General features: G+C 35.6%; 3 protein-coding genes across 6 annotated transcripts in view; 2 read left to right on the top strand and 1 right to left on the bottom strand.

Annotated features, from left to right (window-relative positions):
• ZDHHC2 (zDHHC palmitoyltransferase 2) overlaps positions 1–3,637 on the top strand; it is a 70,540-nt gene extending 66,903 nt beyond the window's left edge. The window contains exon 16 of the transcript XR_012007522.1: positions 71–3,637. The gene's annotated coding sequence lies outside the window, so the exon portion shown is untranslated. The remainder of the gene's footprint in view (positions 1–70) is intronic.
• On the bottom strand, positions 1,966–19,599 carry CNOT7 (CCR4-NOT transcription complex subunit 7). 4 transcript variants are annotated; one of them, XM_072776197.1, is made up of 7 exons: positions 19,394–19,599; positions 17,623–17,836; positions 15,586–15,779; positions 10,565–10,726; positions 7,642–7,786; positions 5,221–5,331; positions 1,966–3,630 (listed from the first exon to the last, which is right to left on the bottom strand). In XM_072776197.1, the coding sequence occupies exons 2-7, from the start codon at positions 17,737–17,739 to the stop codon at positions 3,502–3,504; spliced, it is 858 nt and encodes a 285-aa protein (XP_072632298.1). In that variant the 5' UTR covers positions 17,740–17,836; positions 19,394–19,599; the 3' UTR covers positions 1,966–3,501. The 4 variants fall into 4 exon arrangements, with proteins under 4 accessions (XP_072632298.1, XP_072632299.1, XP_072632300.1 ...); XM_072776198.1 differs by lacking the exon at positions 19,394–19,599 and adding an exon at positions 18,945–19,172; XM_072776199.1 differs by lacking the exon at positions 19,394–19,599 and adding an exon at positions 18,978–19,155.
• Positions 19,293–19,613, top strand: part of VPS37A (VPS37A subunit of ESCRT-I) — a 75,448-nt gene continuing 75,127 nt past the window's right edge. Inside the window, exon 1 of the mRNA XM_072776191.1 lies at positions 19,293–19,324. The gene's annotated coding sequence lies outside the window, so the exon portion shown is untranslated. The remainder of the gene's footprint in view (positions 19,325–19,613) is intronic.

The following is a 19,613-nucleotide window of genomic DNA, read 5'->3' as shown; positions in this document are numbered from 1 at the left end:
TATTCTCTTTTCACATGGTCTTTGCACTAGTAAGACACCGGCTAACAATGAAATGTTTATTCTTGTTTAGAAAAAAAGAGAACATGGGATCCCTGGGTGGCGCAGCGGTTTAGCGCCTGCGTTTGGCCCAGGACGCGATCCTGGAGACCCGGGATCGAATCCCACGTCGGGCTCCCGGTGCATGGATCCTGCTTCTCCCTCTGCCTGTGTCTCTGCCTCTCTCTCTCTCTGTGTGACTATCATAAATAAATTAAAAAAAAAAAAAGAGAACAAAGGTGATAAGTGAAATGGCTACCTGCCATTTTCACAAGGTTTTAAATTTGACCAACTCAACCTTTCTCTGCTCCATGCGCATTTTTACAGTTGTTAATACATCTGAGTCGATTTCGGGTTGCAATGACATAGTGGTTTCTCAACTTCTTTGAAAATGGTCTCACCTGTATTTCCATACAGACTACGAAAAGAAACTAATTCTTTGGTCACTTCAAACTTAGCATTGATTTCTCAAAGAATAGCTGGGAAAGTACTAGAACATTTTATTTAGAGGCAAAGAACAATACTCAAAATCCTGTCCCTTTATAATTAACTGTAAATGTTATACCCAATGTCCTCACTCTTCAACCATTCTTTCCAAAAGGCTAAGTTGTTAAAATTATTTTCTCTAGACGTTATTTCTTTGGGCTACTACATTCAGAAACCATGACATAACTATCAGTAAATGGCTTTGCTTGGCTAACAAATGGGCCAGACATAGACTTTTCACTTATTTTTGTGAAGAAATCATGATGTGATGAGATACTCCGTTTTAAAATGTTTACGCTTTCCCAATAGTTGGGTATATTGTGATGAGTGCTTGGTCTGGTTATGTCAACATATATTGCATTTTTTAGCAGTTACAGTATCATTGCATGACACATTATTTTACCATATGATTTAGTTAACACTCTATTGTGCCTTCAAGGCACATCATTCAAAGTACAGTTTTCTGTTTGGATATAATGGATATAAGCTGGTAACAGAAAAATAAATTGTTGTATAGATAGACCAGGCACTCCAAATGCTTTCACATCGTATCTGCATCACTGATTTTGTAGCATACCAAGAAGGAATGTGAAAGGATGAGAAAGCCATAAGCAGTTTCTGTAGCAGCTACTCAGCCTTCCTACTGTGGTGCAGAAGTAGCCAGACAGTACAGAAATGATGAGTGTAGCTGCATTCCAATAACTTTATTGATGGACACTAAAATTTGAATTCACTTAATTTTCACATGTCAGTATTTTTCTTTTGATTTTATTTTTCCCCCAACCATTTTAAAACCATAAAAGCCATCCTCATCTCACTGGCCATACAAAACCAGGCAGTAGGCTGGTTTTGGCCTGTAGGCCTTACGTACTTTACTGATCTTTGATCCAAGAGATTTAAATAGAAGATGGTGAGTCCAGAATTAATGGCTTAGGAACATTACAAAATTATCAGCTAAATTATGCCCAAAAGCTAGATTTAGTAAAGTTCATAATATTCCTCTTGTAGAAGTTATAAAATTTTATTACTTCTTGAGACAAAAACCAAAATTGACACGAACTATGAAATTCAGCAACTATGTGGCTATTCAAAAGGGAATCTTTATAATTCCTATTTTTTTAAGGAGGTGAAAATCAAAAAGAAACCAATTATCCGTTATATTGTCAGCTTTAAAAAGAAGCCACAGTAAGTCATATCAAATGCATTTACTTTGTCTTTCAGAATAAATGCATTCCTGAAAAGGAGATAAAAATCAATTCTTAACATCTAGTTGAGGTATTCAAAAGAATAAACTGACAGTGTTTGAAATGCAGAAGGCTCGATTAAGAGACTAATAGCTACAGTTAAAGAAGTTACTGAGTTACTAAATTCATTTGCCCAAATTAAAAAACAAAAATCCCCCAAATAAATATCTTTAAAACAAAATTACCAGGCATCAACATATGTAAGAAAACATTTCTGAAGCCTTTATTTACAAAAGCTTTAAAAACAAATACCCTCTGTTTTGCAAATAACATTTTGTTTAAAAAGGACCACCCAGTTAACAGCATTGTAATAATCATGAATAAAGAATGTACAAAGGAAACAAACCAATGTGGCTACATTTTATGATTTGCTAGTATTACTGATTGAAATGTAGATAACACACATCATAACTTGTAGTCTATCATTTCAGGGAAGAGTTAATGATTACCAAAATGTCTTCCTACACATGCTCTGGTCTGGTCACATATTCTGCATGGCTAAATATTTCACAGTCTCTTTTGTCAATATATATAAAATAGATTGCAAAGATATACACAAAAAAATAAACAAGCATTACACTCCTCAGGTAATTGTAATTAGCTATATATATATATAGCCATATGTACATATATATACATATGGCTATATATATTTGTATTTTGTTTTGCACCAAATCTCTCCATTATTTATCTTTGTAACAACTATGAAAGCACAATTTTTTGTCTTCTAATTTAATTTGGTACAAAATATACCTAAAGACTTGCTATCTTTGGACTTTAATGAAATTGATCTGTGGAATCAACAAAAAAGCAAGAGCATCGTAAGTATGGCTATAAAATGTTTAAAAAATTAAAAATAAGGGTAAACAGTGACAGAATAAAAAGCATATCAAAGAGAAGTGTGCTATCATAAAATAACTGCAGCTTCAATATCTTGGATGCCAGTTTCCTGGCAGACATTAAACATCCAATCACAAGGGATTTCTCCTGAAGGGTGTAAAGCTGGTTTGAAAAATTCTTGTCACAGAGCAGCCTATACATGCCAATGAGAAACTGACAGACACTAGATGTGCTTGGAAGATTAAACACTACGTACAGAAACAGCAGTTACTAAGCTCCTCAGTAGTTTTTTGTCTTTTTTTTTTTTTTTTTTTGTAGTCTTGCTGAATCAACCGTTTGCACAATGCATGTGTTATGTCTGTGGGTCAAAAACAAGTAAATACTGTATAAGGTTGGCAGATGGTCATTTTTCCAGCTAAGAGCAAGAAAAGCCAAAATTTCTGATAAAACAGAGGATTTGAGTCAGAATCACTCTCTAAAGTGCAAAATTGATGGTCCACAATCTCAAAAAGCTAAAACTCCTGCAGAATGGAAGGGAGACATGAAACAGGGAAATAAATTACAGTCAGTGCTAGTTAATTTAGGAAGGGGGAAAAACAAACCAAGCCCAAGCAGATAAAGTTTATCAAAATATTCAATACGATGCAGCTTTCCCCACTCTCTGTCACACATGCCTGCTAACAAGTATATTAAGTTAAGGCCAAATTTAACCTGAATGCTTTTCTATTTATTAAGATCTGAGATAGGAATGGTCATACTAGTACTGAAAGGCAGAAAATAAAATGGGCTATGAAAGAAAAAAAATAGTATCTATTGTTCAAGGGATTCAACCAGAGATAAAACCTATATACAAGCTTGTGTGTAGCTCAAATAAAAATAAAAGGACTATTTCATGTCATGACTGCTTGTTGGCTTCCTCTTCATATGCATTCCCTGTGCCATTCTGTACATAGGATGAACCAGAACCAAGGCCATACAAATGACCACAATATTTGGCATCATCAATATGATCTTCAAAGAACATCTAAAAAGGAATTTTGGGGAAAAAAAAAAAAGATAATTTTAACCAAAAGGTACCACTGGTAACTTATATTTCAGCAATGTAAGTACTGACTGTTCATTAACTAAAATGACAGCTCTTTCCTATGATGCTCCTTTGAGGCCACACATTTTAAATTCACTGAGTAAGACTAATGTCCTCAAGAAGTACAGAGAGCTCAAGAGAAACCAAAGAAAAAGATTACAAAAAAAATGTATAAACATGTCTTTCCTATGAACATTTTAGATCAATTTTATGAGAGTCTGTAATGATGGGAAAATGGCAGGCATTTTTATTTCATTAATGTAACAATACTCAATGGTGAAAATGAATGAATATCGCCAATGATGGGAGAAAAAAGTTTAGGCTTGTAAGTAGCCTTGAGTCTACATGCAAGGCCGAGTTGGCTGAAAACAATCAAACCCTAAACACATTCTGGACAATAAATCTGAACATTCACACTAGGTTACTATTCTTGAAGAAGCCCAGAAAAATAAAGATAACAAATTAGCAGCAGAGAATCCACCATTAATTGAACCATTAAGGTATTTTTAAAATGCAAAGCTGAAAATCCAAAGATTGCTTTAATTCTCTAATGTAGCACTGGAAGAAGTACAAAACGAAGTATTTACTTGTCACGAATAGACAGTCCAAATCACTTCTGAATCAATACTTGGCAAAACAAAACAACTATTATGCTTTCTATTATTAATACAATTGCTACAAAAGTTTTAAATTTCCAGATAGTTCTCAGTCAATTCTTGAGCGTCTAAGAGGAATACTCTAAAGAATTCTACAGTTATATTTTGCAAAAAGAAATTCTTTGCATTTAATTTACAGTGAGGTATACCTATATCTATCACTCCATTACGTAAGCTAGGAGGAAACTTGGGTTCATTCAATTCCACTCTTCCATGACTAGCTTATATTCAGTACTGCCTTTTGCCACGTGAAGGGCTCTGCTCAGTGTGATTTTTGATTCAAAAACTACTTCAGATTTACTTAACCACTTGAGAATTCAGAACCTCTCTGTAAGAATCTACTAAAAAGCACTATATAAGCACTACTCTACAAATCCTCAAAGTGCTGAAAAATGGCATGAGCAAATGGTATTTTACCAGCAGTTTAATGTCTAAGAGAGGACAATGCCAGGGAAACCTAACATGTAGATTACTTGACTTGGCAGCAGCAGCACCGATGTGGTCTACAGAAAGAATTCTAGAGTTCTGCTAGTAATGTGCGGGTGACATTTTTGATAGAAGTTACTAGCCTCTGGCTTCAGTTCTAATCTAAGAAATAGTATGGTTGGACCTATATGATTCCTAAGGTAGTTTAAAGTGTTTCATTTTTCAGTCTATGAAGAAATCATTTTTTCACTGCCCTCTGAACTACATTTCAAGAGGACTTATCTTTGAACACTTTCCACCATATTCAAGTGCGGTGGACACAGCCTACATGCACCTCTAACCGGATCTTCATTTAATGAGCACTTATCGCCCAAAAACTTTTGCCGTAAGATTTTTAATGTTCTCAACCTAACAACCAACTGAGAAAAAGGCACTGATGTCTTCATACTTCTCTCATTTTGAAAAAGGCCATTCCTGTGAGCAATGAATCAGATCCCGCTTGATGTTGTGGTCCTATCCGTTCCAGCTCTAACTGTTCAGCAACTTCCTGTAAACCACCCTAGGAGAAAGAAAATCCATCTGTCAACACAGAATCAGTACAATCCCCGAATTCAAAAATTATGTAACTCAGACGCTGACCAAAATATAAATGGACTTTAGCACAGAAAGGTGGTGGACCATATGAAGATCAGAAAAAAAAGAGAAGGTGAATTACAAACTAAAGTACTTGCTGAATAAAGGGAGAAGTATATAATTTAGTAGAAAATGAGATCCTAATTGGGAAAATTTATCTTCATCATATGCTTTAAGGCATGTGACAGGCAAATAACTTTCCTAAAGATTTAAGGGAAGCAGATCCTATACAAGAGAACAGATCTACAAGGGAACATTTACCAAGTACATTCATAGTCAATCCATCCATCAACATAAAACTGCCCATTGGCAATTCTCAAATTTTCTTAAGCTTCTCATCAATCATCTCTAAGTAGTTTCATCTAAATTTGTTACCAAATAAAGCTATTACGATTAACCAAATCCTTAAAAATTCATTAAGTGCTTAATTACGGTTTTGTTAAGAAGAGTAAGTTACAACTCCTGAGATCTGCTTATGTTAATATTGCCAGGCTTCACAAAGAAATGACAATGAAAGAAAAGAAGAGAGAATGAATAAAAGAGAAGTTAACAGGGCAGGGAGGGAAGCACAATAATGGAGGGAGAACTGGAGGCAAGTTAGGAAAAAAAGAACAGGACGACAACAAAACAGACCCAAATTCCTCTCTAAATTGTTAAGGCAAACTAGCCCTCTGATTCACAGCTTGAAACAGTGCTTTGCACAAACAGTGCTTACTTCTGTGCTAAAAATAACATGAGGATTAGGTATCATTAGCAGCTGCTTAGGAGAGCAACAGAATAAGGGCAGTCAGCATGAGTGACCATAGGTCAAAAAGCACCTTTGCCTTCAACCTAAATTTGACAAAGCAGCTCACTCAGGGCATATACAGAATATCTGGTGTACTTAGAAATTTCCCAATATCATTCACATAGGGAGCAGTAATTTGATTCTGTTCCTAAAAAAATGTCATTGTAGAGACATGTCAGATTCTACAAAGCACTTCTAAAGCCAGATTAAAACATTTAGACCATGGATTCTCAGCATGTAATACTTTCAGGAGGTGAACTCAATTTCTACAGCAATAAGGCTATCCTACTACAACTGCAAGTTCACTTGACTCACAGCTAAGAAGTCTCTTCAAATTATATACAATCCTGCTGCTTTTAGGTGCTACAAACACAAAGTAATCTTTCTTAAAAATTTCCCCAGTTATATACCATATTTTGTTGTAAGGCAAGCAAACTTCGGCCAAAAAACTACTTCGCTTCTGATTTTAAGTTCATTTGTCAAAAGCAGTTTCCTTATTCAACTCCTACAATATTCTTTCTGCTTAAAAGTAAAGCTCTTAGAGTTTTTACCATCTCCTAAAAGTAGAACTTTATTTGTACTTCTAAAAACCTGATAAAAAAACATGATCAACCTTGACGAAGGTTCTATGAAGCAACCACTTTACCTAAATGTGCTTTTTAGTTGTAGCTTCTATACAAACACATCTGAAAAAAAAATAAAGCCCTTCTATTCCTTGGGAGTCTGCCACCATGGGTGGATTAGTTTTCAAACTGAAGGAGCACTCTACTTATTAAAGAAACGTTCCTTTTGAAAGAATTTTCAGAAATAATAAACTATTACATATGCATTTAGCAGTATCAGAATGTAAGCTACTGTCCCAGACAGGACTACACATTACCATAGCACTAACTGCTTGACATCTTTTAGAACAGGAAAAAAAAACAAAACACAAAAAAAACCTTTCCATGTATAATCCTAGGAACGTGATCCTATGACTAGAACGAACAAAATTTTTATCCAAGCTGAAGAGGAAACTGTTTGCTACCTGACTACCATCTGTACATTGCTGGCCACCTCAGATTTTATCTTGCATGGATAGACAGTGCATATGTTGGGCAGTGTAAACTTGCACTTCTGTGCATGAGAGCCTCACTAGTCCTCACATTTTTGTTCAGGTTTATGATTTTCAATCCAGCAGTCATGAGAAACCTGATTCTTGGTTTGAATTTTGCTGAGATTAAAAAAAAAAAAAAAAAAATGAATTTTGCTGAGAATTTATATTGCCAATGTATGCTGAAGTTCTGAAAAAGACTTCCTACAAATTATTTATGCAACAAAATAACCAGATAACGTAACTACATTTAATATAAAATTTAAAATATGGCTTAAAACAACATCCCAGGCTAGGATCTTACTTATCACTCAGTCTAAATAGTGTGGATTACCAACTGCCACTTGAAGCCTTACTTTGAGATTTTTGCAGCTCTTCATGAGGTACTTCACATCATAAATGACAGGAAAAAATAATCGAAGGATCTCAAAGAAGTCAAGTTCTTCTTCAGGCAAGTTAGAGTTGGTCAGGATTTTGATTAAATAGCCAAAGTCATAACCACTACAAAAGAATTAAATATAGAATAGAGACACATAAATACCAGAGGTGAAAAAATATTTTTTTTCTGATACAAATTATAAGTAAGTCATAACTGTAGGTCAAAAAAGGAATCAACCAAAAAAAGAAAAAAAAAAAAGCACATGAGAGAAAAGACACGTTTATGATAATGGGAAAATGCCATCACCTTACCAAGAGTGATAAGAACTTGTCACTATCATTCAGATATCAATATACTAGCATCCCAAACCTGCAGTCACAGATTACTATTTTGCTGAACTCTGAAGGAAGAACTCTTTAAGAGGAATATCAAACCACTCTATAGATATCTCAAAAAATTTTAAATAACTATGGAAATGGAAAAATAAATATGAATGGAAACTTGGCTGAAAATGTCAAAAGGTAGCAGAATTGGCAAAAATAATACAATTCTTCCCATACTTTACATAAAGAGGTCATGTGCTTAAAAATCTAGAGTGGGGCACCTGGGTGGCTCAATCAGTTAAGGGTGTTAACTCTTGATCGCTGCTTAAGTCTCCCATCTCAGGGTTGTGAGTTCAAGCCCCACATTAAAATACTTAAAAATTAAAAACAAAAACAAAAAGAACCCAAAGAGTAATTCCCTAATGGAAGTATTTTCTTTTCCTTACATGATCTTATCAGTCATTCTCTTCCCTCAAAATTCTGTTCCTATCTCCTATGGCTCCTCAAGATATACCAATGAAAATGCTGCACATGGAAGAAATAAGAGTAGTAAACAATGAGAACTAAAATCCAGAGAATAAAATACCAACTCCCACACTTTCAGATCAAGATCTCCTCTCTCTAGTGTTTTTTTCCCCATAGCTTTATATGTCCCTCCATTCCTGTGCCATAATTAACTTTTTTTCTCTGTCTACCTTTATTTACTTCAAGGGCCTCTTACAAGGCACCTTCCTCAAAGAGCCTAACTCCCAGTAATTTCTTATACAAGGTGTTTTCTCCTACTATGCTTTAAAATGCAGGTATTGTTTTCTACACTAGTCTAAGTAGGAATCACACTTTAAAAAATATCTCAAAATCTTTTATTACACATAGCTGGAACTCAGTACATATTTGATGAGAGACGATATTAATCGGTCTTTTGAGGGGATACAAATAAAATTTCTATTTAATATTCAGAATTACTTCTAATATTAAAAAGAAAAAAGAAGCTTTACTACTGAAGACTGGTAAAGCACACTACGGTATACGCGATAAATGGCAGAACCTTTAAATTTCTGGTAATTGGCAAGGAAGTAATTACTATCTAACTATATATAAATTAATACTTTTGCTTACTACTAGTAAAAGACTATGAGAATTTCCGGTTTATGAATTTCTTAAACTAGTCTTTATCTCCTAGAAATAGGTTAGAATATGAAGAAAATATTTAAAATGGCATTTAGAATAAAACATACCTTGACAAATAGTGGAGTCTAATTTTTAGACTCTACATTCTAAAAAGACATGAGCCCTTTGTTCCTCTTAATATCTCCAATGCCTAACACACAGTATTTGCTCAGAGTATTTTTTTTGAATGAAGTAAGTCCTATACAACAAAAGGACAAGGATGATGCTAATTATGACCAGGAAGTAAAACAAAACAAAACAAAACAAAAAACTGAAAAAACATTCCTCAAATTAACAGAGACTTCAGTCTTGTCTCCTGAAGTAAAGCTCAAATGCAGAACAAAGAGAAAAGATGACAGGTGAGAATTACTATGTTCGGTACCAACTTAAAAATTACTGCTTAGTATTACACCAGAGTTTGCAATATGAACAGTCCTTCACTATAATCATTCCAGAGGCTAGAGCTGAAAATGCAGGAGACTCCTTTTTTTTTTTTTAAATGTGTGGAATGGACCCAATGTAAGAACATTAAGAGAAGGCCAAATAAATTAATTACCGAGGCCACTTTTAGTCCCTGGGCTTCCAGTTTAATTTAGTTTACCTAAATAGGAAAACTCTGTCTTATTTGGAAGTCTCTTCTTAAAAAATGGAACTAATTCCCCTTCTGGAAATTCTCTTCAACAATCCAGTCTTATTTTATAATAAGAATTAAAAATGACTATTTGTTGAGAATTAACTGTGTGTAAAGTCTTTTACTAAAATGCTCTAAATATATCATTGGTCATTAAAACAAGATATTTACCTAAGTAATGCCAGCTGATCACTCTATTTAAAAAAAAATAATAATAAAATCCACAACCTCTACCCTCCCCTAACACTCTCTTTCTGGTTTTTTACTGCATTGCACTTACTAACCAATAAACCACAATATAAATGTCATCATTTAAAAAAAAAAATTGCCTACTCTGACCAGAATATAAACTTCATGAAGATGAGGATTTTTGTCTGTTTGGCTCACAGCTTAATTCCTAGAATCTTATACTGCAGTACTTGGCATTGGTAGATATTAAATAAATATTTTCTTAATGAATGAATGGTTTAATTCTAAGGCTCAGAAATGTTAAATGACTCTTGGTAACATTGATTCCAAATGGCATTGCTGGATTTAAACCAAGATCTACTTTATCAGCTTAACTTTTTCCACTATGTAATACAGTCTCTCTCATAGGCTAAAAATGAATCTCATACCTTTAAATTAACCCTTAAGCAGACCAACATTAGCTTCTTAAGAGAGGAGACTGTTTTGCGGCAGCCAGTTCCCTCTCGAACAGTGACCCACACCAAGTATAAAGCAGCTAGGAAACAGAAACACAAATGCTATTTTCAATGCAATTTTTTTTTCTTTTTTACCTATGAAAGGATAACCATTTGACCCCTTCGCAAAGGACCACTCCTGATGTCATAAGAAGTTCTGCAAAGTACTGGGTCTCAATTCCTTCCTCCTCATGTTTTTTAAACTGGATGCCAGATGTTGTTAGTAGCTCTATAGAGTCCTGAGCATACATGTCCTCCCTGGCAGGAGAAAAAGAAAGACAACCTTCAAAAGCGCCATACTTCAAACTGTTTTTCTCCCACTTACATCTACAACTACAGTGCCAGAAACAACGAAACAGAGGATTGGCTTGGGTCCAATTATTCCAGTGCTTCACATATATGAAGGAAAATACAATTTAAATATAAAGGTTATTATTTTTGAAAACTGTTCAGTAATTCATCTTTTAAAAACAGTCCAAGGGTAAGATTTTAAGCTTTACTATCGATTCAATTTCATTTGCCTTTCACAAGTTAGATATATTTAACTGAGTTTGAAAAAAGGGTCTTCTACTCACCAGGGGCTACCACCACAAAATAAAAGACATGTTTTTTCCAGGGGCTTTCAGTCTCAGCAGTCTTTTTATAGCTGCCAGATGGAGCTGTAGCCACTGGGGTGACAGCCTATATACATCTCCCATCTCCCAGCAGCTCCAGGAAGAAGCTGGAGAAAACATCTGATGTGGCTAAGTGAAACTACATTCCATCCTAAAGAAAAAGGGAGATTCCTCCTCTCACTAATGATGAGCCTTTCAAATGGCTCCAATAACCAGTAACATGCTTAAAATGAAAGCCTTTGCTATAACAGCAATAATTTCTTCTAACAATCTTAATCCTAGAAAATCACCTTCCAAAAGTCAAACCAGGAAATCTAAATATAAACCAGTCCTTCAAGATTTTACTTAAGGCAAAAAAGCAAGCCCTAATTTCTAAGCACACACAGGAATCCAAAATGTTAAATTAAAAAAGGATCAAAACAAAGGTATAGGTTTCTGAGAATACATGAGAAGTATTTTGTGCACTGCCCATTGTATTTTCATTTACTTTTTAAATTGCAAGAATATTAATTTCCACCACTTGGCAATAGAAAACTCTATTAAAAGCCACAATATAACTAAACCAAAAGAAACATTTTAAGTAAAAAAGTATTCTTAAGGTCTATTCTCTGGACATCAGTCTGCTTCTAGATGTCTTTGAAAAATAACAAAACGTAATGCTCTATGACACCAGATGGTAAATACATTTATTGTGGTGAACACTACACAATGTATGGAACCTTATGCACCTGAAACTAATATAACATTGTATATAAACTGTACCTTAATGTAAAAATTAAAAAAAAAAACAAAACAACTAGCCTCTGAAACATTTGAGAAAATAGAGGGGAACTACAATCATCACTTTAGACCAAAACTCCCCACAGAAAAACCCTTTAGGAAAGATATCTGAATAAATCTAAGTTTTTTTCATTAAACAACAGATATTATTAGCCTTATTACACTAAAAATATGTATCTTAAACAGCAAGTTTCACTCACCAGGCTCTGATACCCACACTGGGAGGCATACTTTAGCAAATTATAACCAACCCAAAGCATAACAGATTCTTTCTCTAGGCTCACATTATTCTGGGCCATATGCTCACTTAATCTTTATTACAGTACACTCTCAATCAGAATGTAAGCTTTAAGAGGGCAATGATTTTTGTCTATTTTGTTTAATGTCTATCACCATGCCAAAAAACATGTGAGGTAGAACAGTAACAGGAATCATCCAGAGAGCTTATCAAAAATATGGAATCCCAGGTCCTATGCCTAGACCTACTGAATCACAATATCCAGAAGAAAGACCTGGATAAGTACTTCAGGCATTCGATGATCAACAAGTTTGGTTAAAAAAAGGGGAGGATAAATTACTTCTTTCTCTTTTTTCTGCATAGTTTACATAACTCAATGCAGCGTAAGCTAATATACTGTCATTTAAATTTCTTTGGAGGAAATATTTTAAAATTTGGAACCAATTCCATGCGTTATAATGCCCAACTCATTAGAAGAGAAAGCCGAAAGCTCTATACAGGTAGGCTAATAAATCTCTAAATAGGATGAAGAAAATTTCCTGCTGGTAAGGAAAACTCCAAAATTGTTACAATTCAATTCCGAATCAAGACTGTCCATTTCCCAATCCATTTCAAGTTTTCAAATCATTCCCCACCCTCAAAAATCTTAGTAAATGGAAAAAAAAATCTCAGTAAATGCAGGAATATATTAGAGGATGCAAATCTCAAAAAAGTAGTGAAAACACTGTTGTGTCCAAAATGTAAGGATTGCTGCAGGTGTAGGGATTGACTTACTGATTAGAACAATCTGTTCAGAACAGCAGTGACTGCTCTTAATACTAATCAACTACTGAAGTTTAAGGTGGCAAAATATTCAGGTATAATAACCCAACAGGAGTGAAAGCCATGTACAAATCTCTAAAAAAGGTTTTCCCAAAAAGCAGATATATACAAGGCTGCTCATTTCAAATAATATCCTAAAAACAGAAACCAACCTAACTTTACTACCATACTTTAATAGTATGTTAAATTACCAACCAAACTTTAATAGTATGTTAAATTCAAGAAATATGTTTTCACTTTTTTTTCAAGTAGGCTCCACATCCAACGTGGGGCTTAAACTCACAACCCCAAGATCGAGTCGCATGCTCTATCAACTGAGCCAACCAGGCGTCCCAACTTTTCGACCTACCTATAAGTATAAGCTCAGCCTACTATACAAATTCACATTTTTAAACACAAGTTAAACATTTTATAGTTTGTACATTTTACATTTACATTTTAAAACACACACGCTATATATTTGTTTTTGCTAAAAATCATGAGAAAAGGCAAACCAGAATACAGACTGTCACAAATGTATGAATGGTCAACTAGCTTAATATTTAATGAACTCAAACCAAGAATACATAAGGTGCTCAAAAAATCTGCAAAGGCTATATGAAAGACAACACAAATAGCCTGCAACTCCATACCTGACACTTAGGTGCCCTTTAGCCTTCAAATGCCTGTCCGTGACCCAAAAAACAAAATCAAAACCACCCACTGTTTGATTCTGTCCTTTCTACTTATGATTCTCCATTTCTTTCCTCTGCCATTTTGCTTAAATGATTATCAGCTTCCTTTCAGTTACCACTGAACCCACAATGTCCTATAACCTTTATTACACTATCAAAATGATTCCCTCAAACACTAAGAATTATTACAATCATCAAACTGATGTTTTAGAAATTTGTTCTCATCTCCTTTGATAGTTTTAATTTGCACAGCTCCTCAATAGTCTACTCCAATTTTCATTTTACATTATCAATTCCAAATTCAGTTTGGAGAGAACTCCTATACATTCATCGTTATCTAACAATTCTAATTTTTGGACTTTGGCAATAGAAAGCAGACAGAAAAGTTACAGGAACATTAAGTTATAAACCATGACCAACTTTTCTCAACATTTATCCCTGGTGCCTAACACAGTTGCTGACACATTCCGGGCACTCAAGAAAAAAGTCAATTTTCATCTTTCTTCAAAATACCTAGATTCTATTCATCGTACTGTCTCTACATTAGGTAGTCCCAGTTTTATCTTCCAATTAATCATTTCTACTTAAATAGTGCATTCTACTATATCCTTCTCCTTAAACAACTTCTTGGACATTAACATTAGTATAAATAGTAGCAAAGCTTGGTAACAAGTAGCCCTCTCTGTATAAGAAAAAATGTCTTTCAAAGATTATAATAATAAGGCAGTTGTTACTATAACAAAGATGTTTCTAGCAAAGGAAAATGTCAATTTTACCAGAATGGAGACATGGATGGGTCCCCTTTTACTCATGTATTTATATCACAACAGTATCTTAGTTTAAAAACATTGTTCTAATGATCAACTTGGGAAAAAAATAACATGGAACAAATGAAATGGTGAAGAACTAATTTTAAAAATGGTTCTCTTTTGAGAAAAGGATAAAAGACATTTTTCAGTATTTCAGTACTGTAGTACTTATAGAAGGTTATTACCAGTTTACATAGAGAGTACAGAATCTTTACAAGATTCTAGTATACATTATGAAATCCAACAAAGTAAAACAGAGAATGAGGCTAAATACAATGTAATTATAAGCCACAGTACTATAACACTATTCTCTAAAACCATCTGCCCTGGCTTTTTAGATCTTATATGCTAAATATCACATTATTGAGGTTCTTACATTGGCACTACTGCTAACTGTCCCACAGCTTCTTTTACTATTTTTTTAAACCAGATATAAGATATTACACAAGTACAAGCTGTCAAATAAAAGGACACTGCAATATTGTAACTTAGAATATATTAAGTATTTCCCCACCTTAGAGTCAGTTTGTAAACAATCTGCCCTCACTTAAAAACACTCTAAACTTCCCTAAACTATCAACCATGAGCTTAACTTAGAATTCAGATTCTGAACTGTATCTGAAAGAAATAAAGTTCAAGGATACCATTACCTCTCCTATATATGTAAGTTACAAGAGGTTTTGTGGGCTGATTGGAAACGTAACTATTATGTAACATTGACTTGAAAGGAAAATCCACCCAAGTTTCCAAGAAATGCCTTACTGCCTCTGACATGTAATCTACTCATAAACTGGAGTCAGATATATTAATCTCTTCACAAGGATAATTACTACAACAAAGATATATATATTTCAAACTGCAAACAAAGTTTGAAAGTAAAACTAACGTAAGGTTATTTTTTCTATCAAGAAGTGATTTCAATACCCAAAGTTTTTCAGGTTTCAAAAAAAGTGGCAGTCATACTTTTCAAACAACATCTTCAAAATTCAAAGTATTTGAATATAAAGTCTTCTTTATCCTAGTTCTTTCATCCCGTAAGAAGAAATCTAAACTTCTGAAATTAGGTTTTAAGTATCTCTAGGATAACTGTGCCAAATTCAGTTAGCATTTTTCACCGTGAGGGAAATCAATTCTTAAAATTAAGCTAAAAAAGTTTGGGTTATATTTATTTCCCACTTACGTCAAATTAAATTTAAAATTAAACTGCCAAGTTGAAGTTCCTGGAGGATATTCTCCTTGCTCATTCATAAATGTCAGTCCTAGCTGAATTATCTTTAACAAGTCTACATTACATCGCAATAGTTGGTACTGATAGTCAGCATTGCTCCTGAATTCTCCAATAGGTCTTGCAACCACACCTGGAAACTCGGTGTCCTGTAAAATAGTTTTAAGATTCATTATTTACTAAATGATTAAAACCACAATTCACAAATTCTTAGAATAAATATGTAATTTTCAGTTCAAGTCAAATAATCCTATTATAGATAATGCTCTACACATTCATGTTCAAATACAAATTACCTTTTAACTATGAAGAACTTCACTTTTTAGAAGCATAAAACTGTAATAAACTTAATGACTTTCTTATCTTAAACTTAATGACTTTAAGTATCAGTAATAAATGATAAGTGCACCAAATATTCTCTTCCCAAGGGAGGGGAAAATATAAATTCATGTTCCTCAAGGGGTATGTGAAACTATGCTCACAGTATGCTAGTGTTAAAACCAAGGAACTGGTTAAAAAGAATGGAAAATGCATCATGCTTTGCAATCATTTCTCTGAGACAAAGTCTGTCTAAACATCAAAACCCTCTTCATTTCTTGGGGTAAAATAGTTCTCTCTCTATAATCTATACATCATCAAAAATTGCATGATACCCACTTATTCCTGTAAAACAGTATCACATCTCTAATGTCACTCCTTATCATCTAAGAAATGATCACTATAAATTTTTGTAGGAAAAAATACTTCAATTCTAATTACGGGTTAAGTATACCTTTACTAAATAGGGTATCTAGGTACACTCAAATATTCATATATTCACCATTCAACCTGCCTCTCCCCACAGAAGCACATTTATGTATTTGCATTAAAAATATTGAGGAAATGATACTATGATATATCACTTTAATTTTAAAACAAACTGGGAAGCTAAGAACAAAATCTGAATATCAAGTCACTATGAAACGGTAAAGAAATTAAAACTCTAAATTCAGTCCAACTCAACAACCAACCACATCACTGGATGTTTGTGTTATGGTAGGTGTGCTGTGGGAGAGAAAAGGTAGACTAGGACACTAACCCCTTGCCTTGCAGAGCTTACATCTAGAAAACAGTACGGTAATTACCACAAATGTACAAGGTACAGTAGGTAAAGCAGCAAAATAATTAACTGAATAGACGGTAGAGGTAGATTGAATACTATATGCAAAAGCAGAGATGCTTAACAGCAGTGTGTTCATCAACTCCAATGATTAAAACAACACAAAAATTGCAGACCAACAAAGTTTTACTGGGAGATCTGAGTTTCTGAAAAGACATGCAGAAGCTCCCTAGCTTTTGGGCGCTCATCTGGTATTATCAGTTACACCTTAAGTGTTGCTGGGAGCTGACCTGGCACTCACAGCTAAGTTCTAACATTCATCTGTTGTTGAGTATAAACAGTTTCATACTTCATCACCAGACAAGACCACTCTGTCATCATGACTGAACATAGACAAAAACATAAACATTATTCTAACCACAAAAATGATCAAACATCCTTCTAGCTTGGCTGATGTAAGTGAATGCTGCTTCTTTATAGCTTTATTCTCACTCTATTCTTCTCTCATTCTAGTTAAGACTTATTAAGATACCCTGTCACAGAACTACCCCAGCTTCCCAACAGCATCCAATTCTGCACAAGGCCCTGCTTCCTTAATCCCTCCCTAAAACCACCTGACAGAAGCCCAAATCCTAAAAGTCTTTTCTAACACTCTTACTGAAATATCCCATGATTACAGTGGCATGCATTTTCCCTCACTGTAATGAGTAATAAACCCAATTTGTCACATTGCAGGAGCGTTCTTGATGGTCTCTGGTTGGAGGACATTGATAAAATTTTTTTATAATTAGATTAATCCCTAAAATATTAACTAGATGGGTTGAATTCAGGGCTTTTAAAATCCCTCTTCCTCTTTTATAAGAAGCATCTTAAGGATGTGAGCATAGGCATACCATAGCAACGTAATTATATTTTCTGATAACTTGGCGAATTTTCTTCATCTCTTCATCCAGGTTGCAAGCCCAAACTTCACAAATTCTTTGGCTATGATCTACAGTTGCTGCTGGCATAGTGAGGGCACAGAAGTCTAGATGCCAAGCATCAAAATGTTATACTTGATTGAAGATTTGTTTGTTTCATAAAATACTTTATCCTTTATTTTTGTACCTGTCAAAATAAAAACCAAATTTATAATAATAAATAATAAAACCAGTAATATCAGAAATCTGAATCACAGGATAATTGGGTTGATACAAACCTAAAAAATTATTTATTCAAAGTCACTAATTTGTAAGATAATCAGTTTGGGAAATGACTTGTCTAAAAGTCACACAGTTAATCAGTAGGAAAAAATGACCTACAACATAGGTTTTCTGGTTCTAATATCAATATTAAGTAACAGTCTTTTTTTATGTGTACATACTAATCACTTTGAAAAACTTTCCATTAATTAAAGATTGCTCTGAATGAAACTCTTTCTCTGAACAAAACTTTATAAAGACATCCATTTCCACATAGAAAATGAAAAAAATAGTGATATAAACAGGATCGGATGTTACTAGGACAAAAGGAGTGTTTGCTTTTACTCATTAACAGAACACTCAAAATCTAACTTGATGACAAAATCTACTTTAGTGGCATTTATTCAAGTCTGATTAGAAGGGACCTTTTTTAGTAAACCACTACCACCAACAGAAGGGGAGGGGGGGCAAAAAAAAAAGCTCTTTCTGAAAAATAAGTAACAGCCACAGAAATTGTTTCACTGTCCAAAACTGGAGGAAGAGAGAAAACAATAGGGTGTATGCATTTCAAACTGTTTTCTCATTTCCTAAAAGCTTGAGCATCTCCCCCCCCCCCCCCCCAAGTTACCAAATACACATCTCTCGTTTCTGGTCCATAAGCAGAGTATTATGCTACCTAATGATAAGAGTACAGCCCCATCTTGGACAGAAAAATTCCAAAGGCTCCTTCATTTTTCACAGAAGTTTGGGGGAAGAAATTCCTAAAAAGGGTAAAAAAGGGGACTTATGATCCTCCCCCCCAAAAACACTTCAGTCACAGATGTCACCTCAAGTCCTCTAAGAACAGAAGTCCGAGATCTAGAGGGACCTCGCCTTTATTACCCTCCCCACTCCGCGAACCCACACCCACACCCACACCCACACTCCGAAGACCCTGTAGCTTAACACGGCCATTCCCCCTCTCTCTCTACGATTCCAGAAGCCCCGACCAGGCACCAGAGGCCTTCTCATCACGGGAGATCGAATCTCCGTACTGCGGGCTCCCGAAGAAACGAGAGGACAAGCACCGAGGCACTCAAGTCATGGATAACTCTCTTCCCTGGCAGGGGGCCGGGGTGAAGGTGCTTGATAACCACTGATGGAGCCAGACCGACTCCCGAGCACTGCTGCGGGAACAACTACGGGGAGCCGGGGAGCGGAGGATCCAGGCCACCGCCCTCCACTCCCAATTTCCGTCCAACAACGTCGAAGCCCCAGGTACAAAGCCTTTGCGTCATCACTCCGCGCCGCCCCCTTGACATACCCTCAGCCCGCTACCCTGCCCCCGCCCCCTCCCCCGCCGCCGCCGCCGCCGCCGCCGCGCTCCTTCCTTCGCCAGCCGCCTTCCAGCTGGCGCCATCGCTCACCCTCTCAGGTTCGTCGTTCCCGCCCCCTTTCGACTTCCCCAACCCGCCCCTCCCCCCCCGGCAGACGCAAGATCTACTTGTGTCGCTGAGCTCGCGCTCCTCCTCCTCCTCCTCGCCATAGAGACAGCAACCAGCGGCGGCGGCGGTGGCGGTGGCGGCGGCAGTAGCGGGTGCCCCATAGACACCTCACGCCCAGCAAGGGGGAAAGGGGAGCCGGGGCTGGCGCCGCACCGCGCTGCGCCGTCGCTTCTCGCACGTCCTGGCGGGGGCGCTCGGTGATGACGCGCCGCGCAGAGG

Source organism: Canis lupus, chromosome 15, assembly GCF_048164855.1.
Source record: "Canis lupus baileyi chromosome 15, mCanLup2.hap1, whole genome shotgun sequence".
In the NCBI taxonomy this organism is placed as follows: domain Eukaryota; kingdom Metazoa; phylum Chordata; class Mammalia; order Carnivora; family Canidae; genus Canis; species Canis lupus.
Note: the sequence above shows the minus strand (reverse complement) of the source record. Positions and strands in the feature narration are given on the sequence as shown.